Source organism: Neovison vison, chromosome 12 (genome assembly GCF_020171115.1).
Source record: "Neovison vison isolate M4711 chromosome 12, ASM_NN_V1, whole genome shotgun sequence".
NCBI classification, from domain to species: Eukaryota; Metazoa; Chordata; class Mammalia; order Carnivora; family Mustelidae; genus Neogale; species Neogale vison.
This window is the reverse complement of record NC_058102.1, coordinates 74,965,249-74,977,309: the sequence shown is the minus strand read 5'-3', so window position 1 is coordinate 74,977,309 and position 12,061 is coordinate 74,965,249. Positions and strand designations below refer to the sequence as shown.

At 40.0% G+C, this 12,061-nt stretch overlaps 1 protein-coding gene across 2 annotated transcripts in view; it reads left to right on the top strand.

Moving 5' to 3' along the window:
- Positions 1-943: 943 nt before the first annotated feature.
- SYT10 (synaptotagmin 10) overlaps positions 944-12,061 on the top strand; it is a 67,279-nt gene continuing 56,161 nt past the window's right edge. Inside the window, exon 1 of one of the 2 annotated variants that reach the window (XM_044227978.1) lies at positions 944-1,321. In XM_044227978.1, coding sequence (XP_044083913.1) covers positions 1,171-1,321 — 151 coding nt within the window. In that variant the 5' untranslated portion in view covers positions 944-1,170. The remainder of the gene's footprint in view (positions 1,322-12,061) is intronic. The other variant, XM_044227977.1, reaches the window with a different exon arrangement.

The following is a 12,061-nucleotide window of genomic DNA, read 5'->3' as shown; positions in this document are numbered from 1 at the left end:
ACTTCATTCCCCTCCCCTTTAACACTCATGCCTTATTATATTCAGTCTTTACATGCAAAAGTGATAAAGATGACAAGTTGTGCATTCTCAATTGCCCATTACGGATCAGTCGACAGTGAATATTAATACAAGCAACATTTCGTTTTGCGCAATACCTAACAGAGTTTAAAGACAGAAAAAAATCAAAGGCAACAAATTAAAATCTGACTAAAGAATTTCTGCATAAAGAAAAACTGAATTGGCTAAATAGGAATTTATCTTACTGTGAATTTCAGTGATAGCAATAAAAAGAACTCTCGGATTAAATTTTGTCTCTAAGACCATCATCATTAGAAATCACTTTAAACGTGCTTTCCAGGCACATCTTTCTTTCTGTATACACGTCTGGCTTGATTATTCATCTGTTCATTTTTGTAATTTAACTTATTCAGTTTATATTTACTTGAAATGACTTTTCAGAAAAGTAAAACCTGAGAAACCAGAGAGAGAGCAGCACCCATGTGTAGCAAAGTTGGACAGGTAGAGGACTGAGGTTCGGGTGGGGGCGGACCGAGGCTGGGAAAAGTACGGAGAAAACGGATATTTCTCTAATCCTCGCCCCGCTGCATCCAGTACCCGAAGCCTAACCAGGGACCCCAGCACCGACGCGGGGCCGCCCGTCCTCCGGGGCCAGCTCCATCCTCAGCTTGGCGGGGAGGGGGCGCTGCGGGTACCGCCACGGGTCGTCCAGGCCCGCGCCGGGCTGCGATTGGACGCGCCGCCGCCAGGCACCGGCCAGAAGCACAAACAGGCTTGGAAGAGGAGGGGGGCGTTCTAGCGAGCCCGGGGCTTAGGCTTTTTTACGTCTCCCCCCGCCTCGCCCCTCCCGCACTCCATGCCGGGTCTCTCTCTCCAGCTCGCCTCGACTGGCTGGCACGGCGGGAGAACTGGCGCAAACCTCGCCGCCGCAAGCCTCGCGCGGGTTCCAGCCCCAGCCTCTCCGCCTTCCCCGGCGCCCTCCACTCCTGCCATGGGGCTAACTTGCGGCTCCTAAGAGTTGCCGCCTCTGAGCAGCGCACTCTCCCGCTCATTTCCCCGCGGGCGGGCTATGGCTTAGGGCGCCCGAGGGGCCAGCCTAGAGGTAACGGGAAGGGGCAAGGGACGGCTGAGTGGGGAGTAAGAGGCCAAACAATGAGTTTCCACAAGGAGGACGGAGTGAGCAGCCTGTGCCAGAAGGCGCTGCACATCGTCACCGAGCTGTGCTTCGCGGGCCAGGTGGAGTGGGAGAAATGCTCGGGCATCTTCCCCCGGGACAGGGGCAGCCAGGGCGGAAGCAGCACAGGTAACCGGGGAGGGCTCCTCTCGCTTCCGCGCGCCCAGCGGGGACCCCGCGCGGCGCCAGGCGTCTGTGGGACGCCGCGCCTTCCTACCTTGCTCCTTCTTCCGCGCAGCTCCTGGAGACTTCGAGCGTGGGCTGTTCGGGTTTGGCGTCCTGGTCTCCACCTGCCCGGCTTCTTCCACTTCCCTAGTCCGCTCGTTGCCCGCCGCGCCGTCCCTACTTGCTCCCCGGCTCCCGCATCTCCACTCCGCCGCTCTCCCACGCCTGCGGGCTCCCTTCCGGGGTGGCGAGGCGAGCGCGGGCGGCTGTACCCAGCCCGCTTACCCAGCGCTGCCCGCGGGACTAGCGCTGCGCTCTCTCATCTCGCGGGTCGCGGGTCGCGAGCTTGGGTAAGGGGCCGGACCCCAGAATCCCAGCTTGGAAGTGAAGAACCGCCTTACAAATCGGGCTGCCTTGGATTCCGGGAGCGGAAAGGTTCCCAGGAGGGTAACTAGGGGCTGCAACCTGTCGAGCTTTTGACAGTATCCCAAGTCCCTTTATTAAGTATGATTTTTTAGGGCTTCTTGAACGTTGGCAAAACAGCAGGGCTTATTGATCCCATTTTTTTTTTTTTTTTCAGGCGGCAATTAAGGCTCTGGGCACAGATAAAGCGGAAGGACAAAATAATTTATAAATCCTTTCCGCACACATGCCCTCACACACACCCAAACACACGGACATTCTCCCTCTCCGTTCAGGAAACTTGAAAAAAAAAAATGGGGTGGGTTGGAGAAGGACATCGACCGTCAGAAATCTGCAGGTGGAAAGTAGCCTCAGGAGACAGGTTTTTCTCAGGGAGTGGGGGGAACCGTATCAGAACTACTGTTTGGTCAGGCTTGGGTAGGGTTTTAACCACCTGCGCAATGTTTGGTTTGTGCAGCCTGTTGTGCTGTTCACACGAACGAGAGGTTCCAGAGTTGTGGGCCGCGTGGTTTCAAGAGTCCCTTGCGAGGGTCACTTGTTGCTTTGGGAGACACACACACACTGGTTTCGGGATTCTGGGCATCCGGCTGGAAGATTGCCATTACTAATGTGGGTCTTGTTTCCCTCTCTTTGCTCTCCTGTCACTGTCTCTCCCGGCGGGGCTTCGTGGGTTGAGGGTAGCCAGGGCAACAAGTAAGAGCTGGACCACTGGACGCGAGTGGAGCGCGACTACAGAAAGCCTGGGAAGGCGGTCAGGAGGGCGCTGTTAGCGACTCTCTCCTGCCCATCACCATCGCTGAAGAAAAGGGAAAGGAAATGGGGTGTGTTGGGGGGGGGGGGATAGATGTGGTTTATTTACATACCGTTTCATAAACGGAGTATCTTTGGGATTTTCAAATTTCCTGGTCATGGCCCCAGAAACCAAGGGAAGCTTCTTTCTGTCTGCAGAGACTCTGCTACTTGGACCCGGAGCAGAATGATACATATAATTAGTGCTGTCCACATGCTGGAAACTTAGACATTTTGCAAATATACAAACACAAGTCTTTATCTCTTGTTCAGTGGGTGTCAGTTCCTAGGAATGTATGAAAAAAACTATTAGTGGAAGGGACTGGTGAATACTGTGTATATGCGCGTCCTGCGTTTGGTTGCTAAGCATGAGATAAACCCTCAAAATAGTATGACCTTAGAAGTCCTCTGTGGTGCTATTGGATAAAGTCTTCCGAACTGTCTTTAGCAATATACATGCTAAAGATAAGACTCAGAGGAGGGGGTAGTGGAAGAAATTGGAGTATTTAAACTTAAAGACCTATAATTTGGTCATTTAACAGTTGATGCTGTGATCCAACTGTTTGTGATCACACACCAAGTAGTAGTTTCCTGGGTCTCAGAGTGTCTGGTAATGAGGACAATTTGTGAAGGTTGGAAACCAATTACTAGCTTATAAATCTTTCTAAGTACACAACAATATAAACTTAAGGTATAACACAGTATACAAATTGCAGAAAGGGTTTGGGCTTGTTCTAAGCAATACAAGAAGTAGTTGTAGTCCTCATTCATTTTGGACTTTTTGGATGCTTGGATAGAAAAAAGTGGGGGGAAACTAGCCTAAAACAATTACATGGATATTTTTCTCCTGTTCAGTGAAATATATATACTATCCAAATGGGGTATTTGATTTAGTATATGAATATATTTTGAGTGGCTACCACTAAAGAAGACATTCTATTAGGTTGTATATTAGATATAAAGATGTCTAAGATTACTTTACATATTCTGTTTGTAGATCTATGCAACAATCAGAAATAGAATAACCCACAAATCGACTCCCAACACCAATCGATAATGGTGAAATGGATTCAGCTATTATTTACTGAATCTTTGTATTAATTAGCCACTCAGCTTCGCATTGTTCATTTTCTTATAATTTATGAACATGTGCCCTTTATTATAAGTCCCTAAATAAAAACACTTCTTCTAGGTGATCATTCTACTCTCTGTTTGTTTAATGGGAAACACATTATTGGTAGGAGGACATCGACATTGAATGGTACAGTGGTTATTTACTTTGCATGTTAATCAGCACTGCCCATGTGGTGTCAGTTATTCAAAGGTTGCAGTGACAATTGCAAGCTTCCAGATTGAGTGTAGTTTTAGATTCCTTCACATAGGAGTAGGAGAGAAATTCCAGTAATCCCAATTAAAGCCGTTCTACATTGAAGAACTAATAAATCAGGTATATAAATAAGATCTTCTCCTACTGGTTTTTCAGATGCCAATAAAAACATCCTTTTTTAGTATAACAGCAGTAGCAGAAGCAGCTGCAATGTTACTGGCATTAAGGATTTACCAATCAAGTAGACCAATGCCATGTTTTCATAAAATTTATGAAAATGTAGAATGAATCTGCCAACACTAGTTAGTTTACTTTCTTGGAATAGTTTGTTAGAGACATTATTGATATCAACATTACCTTTCACTAGAAAGTTCATCATGTGCAGTTTTTAGAAAATCAAATTTTTGCCCTCTTTTTACCACTGATACTCCCCTCTCCCCATGGACATGTCACCCACTAAGTTCATCTCCATGTACAACATGATTTAATACTAGAATGCTTAGGGAAAATACAAAACAATATAGCCACCAAAATGTTATTTTTCAGATATACTAGAACTAAGATACATAATAGTTTTTGAACTGCATTTGGGTTCATTGCTGGTCAGTCTTTAACTGCTACCCCATATCCAAAGATTTATGAGGTATTAAGAAACTATAAACAGACCACATAAATCATAAATAATCAAACCCAGTGAAGCACACAGTCACATCCTAATTGTATAGACCTATTTTAAATAAACATTTAATTCATCATTGTTTTAATTTTGCATTTTTTACTTTTAATTTGGGACTAAAAATTCTAAAAAAAAGTTTAAACAAATTTTTATAAATTCATACATGTGTTCCTCAATTTCTTAGATGTAGGGATAAGGAGGTCTATCAAAGAATTTCCTTAAAGTTACTTGACTAATAAAAGAGATGGCTAAATAAAATTTTAAAAGTATATCATGATTGTCCTCTGAGATTAAAGCATTTTAAGTTTATGATAAAGACTTAAAATGAATAAGGATGTTTCATAGGTTTTCTCTACAGACACAAAGCAGATGACTACTCAATTCATAATTCTTATATCACTACACCACTGAGTTTTGTACATTCTAATGGTTGTATAAAGAGTTACAATTTAGAAATATAGAGGAAATTTTTCCTTAAGAATAATAGGTCTGGGAAAGAGTAATTGAACCATAATGAATTCAGATAGGCCAATATGAAGAAGGATGTGTGAGAGGATTTTTTTCCTCCTTCCACAGTCATTCCAGTGAAAAACGGGCACCTTCTATTTCTATTCTTTTTTACATGATCATCAATACATATTGTGCTTGGTCTCATTTGCTCCAAAGGGAAATGAACAACTACCTTCAAAGGCCAAGCCAGTCTCAGCAAACATCTATTTTTGTTAATTCTGAGATACCAATATTTTGGCAATACTGACTGGACCTTTTTTTTGTTGTAATCTTTTTTTTTTTTCTTGAAACAAATTAAGATCTATATTTTCTCTTTATATGAGCTGTAAATCTCTGAAATATGGTTCTTACAAGAATTATTTTATATACAAGGTCTTTAGCTGCCCATTTCATTCAAGTCTCTTTTCTTTAAAAGTTAATCATCATTGTTACTTTGTTTTGTGCAAAAGACAAACGGAAGGCACCTGCATTCACTTATAAGATTTCATTTTTACAAAATGCTGGTAGAAGGTAAACATTATCACAAATGTTTATTGGAATCTCTAATGACAATTAAAATTATCTATATTTTGCAAATGTAATTGTGTGCTTTCTGATATGTACATTAAGTCAGTAGAATATAAGCCTTTGAGAGCAGTGGTTTCTTTATGGTCTTATCCTTAGTACCTAGAAAAATCTGTGGCTCCTACTAGGGTCTCAACAAATATTTGTTGAAGAAATGAAAGAAAGAATAAATGAGTTAATAAATTTATCCTCAAGAAACCAGTTTCTTTATTTGTAAAATGATGGGTGCTATTTAATCATTTCCAAATTCCTCTGAAACTATATTATATATACTTGTGTCTTCATGTCTCCAGTGTCCAATACAGGATCCAGGTAGATAGGCATGCAAAATATGTAGTTTATGAAAGTGGCAGAAATTAAAGCATTTGAGGCATTTAAAACCTAGAACATGGGCAAGTTACTAATGAAAAGGCAACTGAACCCCATATGGATGTCCACTGAGTTTCCCTAGAGTGTGTTCAGGAAAGGCTAAGATCCAGTGGCTAAATTTTTGTTAAGTGTTGCATAATAAAACTATTGACTTTATTGAAGTTCTAGAAAAATGGGAATATCCATTTTAAATATCAATTTATAACAGTAAAGAAAGCCTGTTTGCTGAAGTAGAAAATAGCATGGGAAAAAATAATATCATTATTCAAATGCCTATTAGTCATACCACTTAGAATTAGAAATCATCATTTTGCAGTGGCAAATACAAGGCAGGAAAAGTTAGCAACGTCCCCTCAAATCACAGCTATTTAATGATGCAACTAGGATAAGAACCCAGGACTCCTTAGATCCTATCCTAGTTTCACCAAAAAGTAGGAATAGGAGGATTTCCTGGGAGACACATTCTTGGTGCTATACAGCACTGGAACAAATGCTTGTAAGGATGGCTCTTTTCTATTATAATGCCATTGGCTATAATTAGTGCCACATTGGAAGGTAATTTTTTTTAAAGATTTATTTATTTATTTTAGAGCCCCAGCATGCATGAACAGGGCAAGGGGCAGAGGGAAAAGGAGAAAGAGAGGGGCAGACTCCCTGCTGAGCACAGAGCCTGATGCTGGGCTCCATCCCAAAACCCTGAGATCATGGGATGAGCCTAAATAGAGTCGAAATCAAGAGTCAGATGCTTAACTGAGCCACCCAGGTGCCAGTATTAATAAGATTTCTCAGTGTGTCCTCTGCCTTCGGCCCAGGTCATGATCCCAGGGTCCTGGGATCGAGTCCCACATCAGGCTCTCTGCTCAGTGCAGAGCCTGCTTGTCTCTCTCTCTCTCTCTGCCTGCCTCTCTGCCTACTTGTGTTCTCTGTCAAATAAATAAATAAAATCTTTAAAAAAAAAAAAAAGATTTCTCAGTGTGTAATTATGACCCAAATCTCCAGATTTCTTTTTGTTAGATGTATTGTCATACAAGTATAAGACACAACATTCTTCATTTTCCTTGCCTGAGTACATGAATGCATTTGCAATTAAGTGTACAAGAGTGTTTATTCATGAATTCTTAGCTAAATATAACTAATTTATTTGAACAGTAAAATCATGTAAAAGATTTTAGTGTGTCCAAAATGCACAACTTTCAGCTCATGTAATTACAAATACAGCCCCTTTTGTATGTCCATAAATAAGCCTGTAATGAAAACAGATATGAAATTGTCAGTTAAATTCTTTTTATTACTTTGTAATTAGAAAAAAATAATACATTAAAAATTTTGCTTTATTTTCCTGCCATATTTTGGGTATTTAATGTAAGTTATCAACCATCTATATATATCACTATTAACAGTGCAATGATGTCAAAGAAAACTAGACCCCCTAATAGGAAGTGTTATTAGTAAAGTTCAGTAAATTATTTTGCTTGTTTCTAATTTGTACAATACCAATTATTTCTGTTGGTAGAATATCCAACACTGGCCAAGTTTAGAAACAGAATCCCTAACTGAAGAGATGGCTTCTTTTTTTTCTTTTTTTTTTTAAGATTTTATTTATTTAATTGTCAGAGAGAGAGAGAGAACACAAGCAGGGGCCACAGCAGGCAGGGGCAGAAGCAGGTTCCCGGCTGAGCAGGGAGCTCAATGTGGGGCTTGATCCTGGGATCATGACTGAGCTGAAGGCAGATGCCTAACCAACTGAGCCATCCAGGCACCCCAAGAGATGGTTTCTTGTTATTATATAATAAGCTCATTTTCTTTTTCCTTATAATGTTAAATATTCTAATTGACTACTGAAACTGTAAGAGCTGACATTAACGAGGCTTAGGTAAGACTATGAGAAAATAAAACTCCGTGTGTGTGTATACACACACACACATCACATGACTATATAATCATGAAATTGTGCTGTGATGCCTCAGAGCTAGAAAGGTAGAATGATGGAGGTGGGGGACTGGTATTAACTTTTTTTTTAATTCAGGTGGATTGTGAGGTATGTTAGGATCTTTAACATTCTGTTATTGAATAGAAACAACATTACAGTCAATTGAAGAAACCTTGTAAATGTCAATTTGTTCATCCTGCAGAATTATTTTAGTCAAACAATGAGGACTACTGTTTATAGTCTTTATTATTCCTTTAGTTCTATTTCAGTAGTCATATTTATAGGAATAATTGACAAAACTATCAAGAAGCATATTATCATTTCTAATATGTTACAGTATGAGTTGCTACTCTATCCAAGAGATAGTGTTAGCATTATGCTTTTATTCAACAAATATTTATTGAACACTTTTGTGAAAGCCACTTTGCCAGACGTTAAAATGTATTCAGACCATTAATTAAAGAGTATGTATAGTTCAAGTTATTGTAAATGTAGAAGATAGTCATAGTTTATAAATTACTCAATTATGAACATAAGTAAAGAATTTTTATACATTTGGATACTTTTATACTATATTTAGTACCATATTTGATACCATATTTGATTGAATCTAAGATGCTATTGAAAAGAGACACCAGTATTTAAATGATACCAAAAAGGAAAAAGAATGTTGTTAAATTGTGGCTTAATGCCTTCTTATCACACAGAATTTTTGCTTCATACTTATGTAAAGACTTATTTTAAAACTGACATAAATTTTTTATATCATATTTATTTATTTATTTATTTATTTATTTATTATAAACATATAATATTATTTTTATCCCCAGGGGTACAGGTCTGTGAATCACCAGGTTTACACACTTCACAGCACTCACTATAGCACATACCCTCCCCAATGTCCATAACCCCACCCCCCTTCACCCAACCCCCCTCTCCCCGCAGCAACCCTCAGTTTGTTTTGTGAGATTAAGGGTCACTTAAGGTTTGTCTCCTTCCCAATCCCATCTTGTTTCATTTATTCTTCTCCTACCCCCTTAACCCCCCATGTTGCATTTCCACTTCCTCATAAATTTTTAAAGTTATATCACTGTTGCACAAACATAAAAAGGAAAACATATAAATGGGTTAAAATAATTTTAAATTAAAACTGAGTGTGGTTCGGGGCGCCTGGGTGGCTCAGTGGGTTAAAGGCTCTGCCTTCAGCTCAGGTCATGATCCCAGGGTCCTGGGTTTGAGCCCCATATCAGGCTCTCTGCTCGGCAAGGAGCCTATTTCTCTCTCTCTCTCTCTGCCTGCCTCTCTGCCTACTTGCGATCTCTCTCTCTCTGTGTCAAATAAATAAATAAAATCTTTAAAAAAAAATAAAATAAAATTGAACGTGGTTCTTCTGAATGGGTTTTTGATTCAGAATTGGTGATACCTTTGTTTGCACTCATTATTGGGATCTATGCCATCAAGAATGCCTTAAAAGAATTCATAAAAGATACAAAGGCCTTTGGCGTTGTGCTGTAAGCTACCCGTACAGTTATGTGCAATGTTAGCAATGTTGGCAAACTCACTTGACTCACTGCCTTCTCCCTCCATCCCCAATAAAAGTTTAGCTTGTAAGGTTAGGGCTAGGTTTCATGTTTTCTCTACTGTTTTCTTTCAAGCCACTAAGACTTCACTTTCTGTGACTTCCAACATTGATGCTTTTGTTTTAGCACACACTCAGAATAAATTATGACACACTTACTTCCTGGCTATTAGTGATTGAACAAGCCATTGATACTAAGATATATTCTAATTTCAGAAAATGAAAATCTTTTAAAATGTGCATTTTACAATCAATTAAGTATAGTATTAACATAAAGTTGTCTATGTTTACTGAAGTTCAAGAAAAATGCAAAAGTCAATACAGTTAAGTGGAAATTAAAAAAAACACTGTTGCAAGGATGATATGTTGATTATGTATTGGATTGATAGATGAAAAAGAGACTGCTAGGGGCGCCTGGGTGGCTCAGTGGGTTAAAGCCTCTGCCTTCGGCTCAGGTCATGATCGCAGGGTCTTGGGATCGAGCCCCGCATCGGGATCTCTGCTCAGCGGGGAGCCTGCTTCCTCCTCTCTCTCTGCCTGCCTCTCTGACTACTTGTGATCTCTTTGTCTCTGTCAAGTAAATAAATAAAAAATCTCTAAAAAAAAAAAAGAGAGAGAGAGAGAGACTGCTAGTTGTTTCCTAGTATTCATTTTCCTCTTCCATTTCACAGTATCAGAATCTTTTTTTTTCCTTTTTTTTTTCAATTTATTTATTTTCAGAAAAACATTATTCATTATTTTTTCACCACACCCAGTGCTCCATGCCAGAATCCTTTATTTTTAGTTAGGTATGTGACAGCATTAAAATAAATTAAAATTTTTTAAATTTAAAGATGACAACTTTTCTGAGCTTTCTTTTTGGTTTGGTGCAACCACGTGACTAAATCCAACTCAGTTACCTGGGTGCCTCAGTCAGTTAAATGTCTGCTTTCAACTCCGGTCATGATCCTGGGGTCCTGGGATGGAGCCCTGCATCAGGCTCCTTGCTCAGCCGGGAGCCTGCTTCTCCCTCTGCCTGCCACTTCCTCTGCTTGCTCTCTCTCTTTCTCTACAAATAGATAAATAAAATCTTTAAAAATCAATCAGTCAGCCAATCAGTCTGACCATCAGCAGGTTAGCAGCAATGATATGTACTACTTCCAGGCTGTGGCCTTAAAATAAAAGTACATACTCTCACCTTCCCTTTCCTTTGTTATTCTGCCACTCAACTGCCTGGAACGTGGACATGGTTAACTTGCCTTCTTGAACTTAAAGGAGAAGGCAGAAACCTTTGAATAGCAAAACAAACTGAAGAAACAAGGATTCTAGACACCTTGAAGCTGATGTGTATGCCATGGCCTGCTTATGCTGGGACAATTAATCACACAGTTAATTACACTGAGAAATAAACTTCTCCCTTGTGTAAGTCATTGTTAATTCGGCCCCTTGTTACAGAAATCAGAATTGTGCCCTGTTATAACACTAGAGCTAATCCTTGAACAACATAGGATTCAACTGTGCAGATCCACTTTATGTGGATTTTTTAATAGTACAATTAAGTACTCTAAATGTATTTTCTTTTTATGATTTACTCAATAACAGTGTATTTTCTCTAGATTACTTTATTGTAAAAAGATAGTATTTAATACATATACAAATATGTGTTAACCAAGTGGTTATGTTATTGGCAAGGCTTCTGGTCAGCAGTAGGCTATTAATAGTTAAGTTTTTGAGACACTTGGGTGGCTCAGTCAGTTAGGCGTCTGAATTTTGATCTCAGCTCAGATCATGATCTCAGGATCCTAGGATTGAGCCGCATGTAGGGCTCCACACTCAGCAGGGAGTCTGCTAATGTCTCTCCATCTGCCCCTCTCCCCACTTGTGTTCTGTCTCTTGCACATAAATAAATAAAATCTGTTTAAAAAATTTAAAATGAAATATAAATAATGTTAAACTTTTAGGGAATCAAAAGTTATATGGAGATTTTCACCTTGGGGTAGTGCCCCAATTTCCTCTTTATTTAAGGGTCAACTGTAATACCATTATGAAGAGAATAAATAGGTTAACTTTAAAGATAGTTCCAAATTTTTATCCTAGACCCGCATTTCCTCAACTTTTTTTTTAAGATTTTATTTATTTATTTGACAGAGATCACAAGTAGGCAGAGAAGCAGGCATAGAAAGAGGAGGAAGCAGGCTCCCTGATGAGCCGAGAGCCTGACACGGGGCTCGATACCAGGACTCTGGGATCGTGACCCAAGCCGAGGGCAGAGACTTTAACCCACTGAGCCACCCAGGCACCCCTCCTCAACTTTTTTTGAATAAGAGTTGCAAATTTGAGTTTTATTTCCCCTCTCTATGGAATGATGCCATAAATGTGGCCTGTGTTCTAGCAGTAATGGGAAGCAACCAAAGAAAGAAAAGGCTTAGAACGCCAATGAACTAAATTTATAACTTTTTTTAAAAGATTTTATTTATTTGACAGACAGATCACAAGTAGGGGGAAGCAGGCTCCCTGATGAGCAGAAAGCCCGAAGCAGGACTCAATCTTAGGACCCT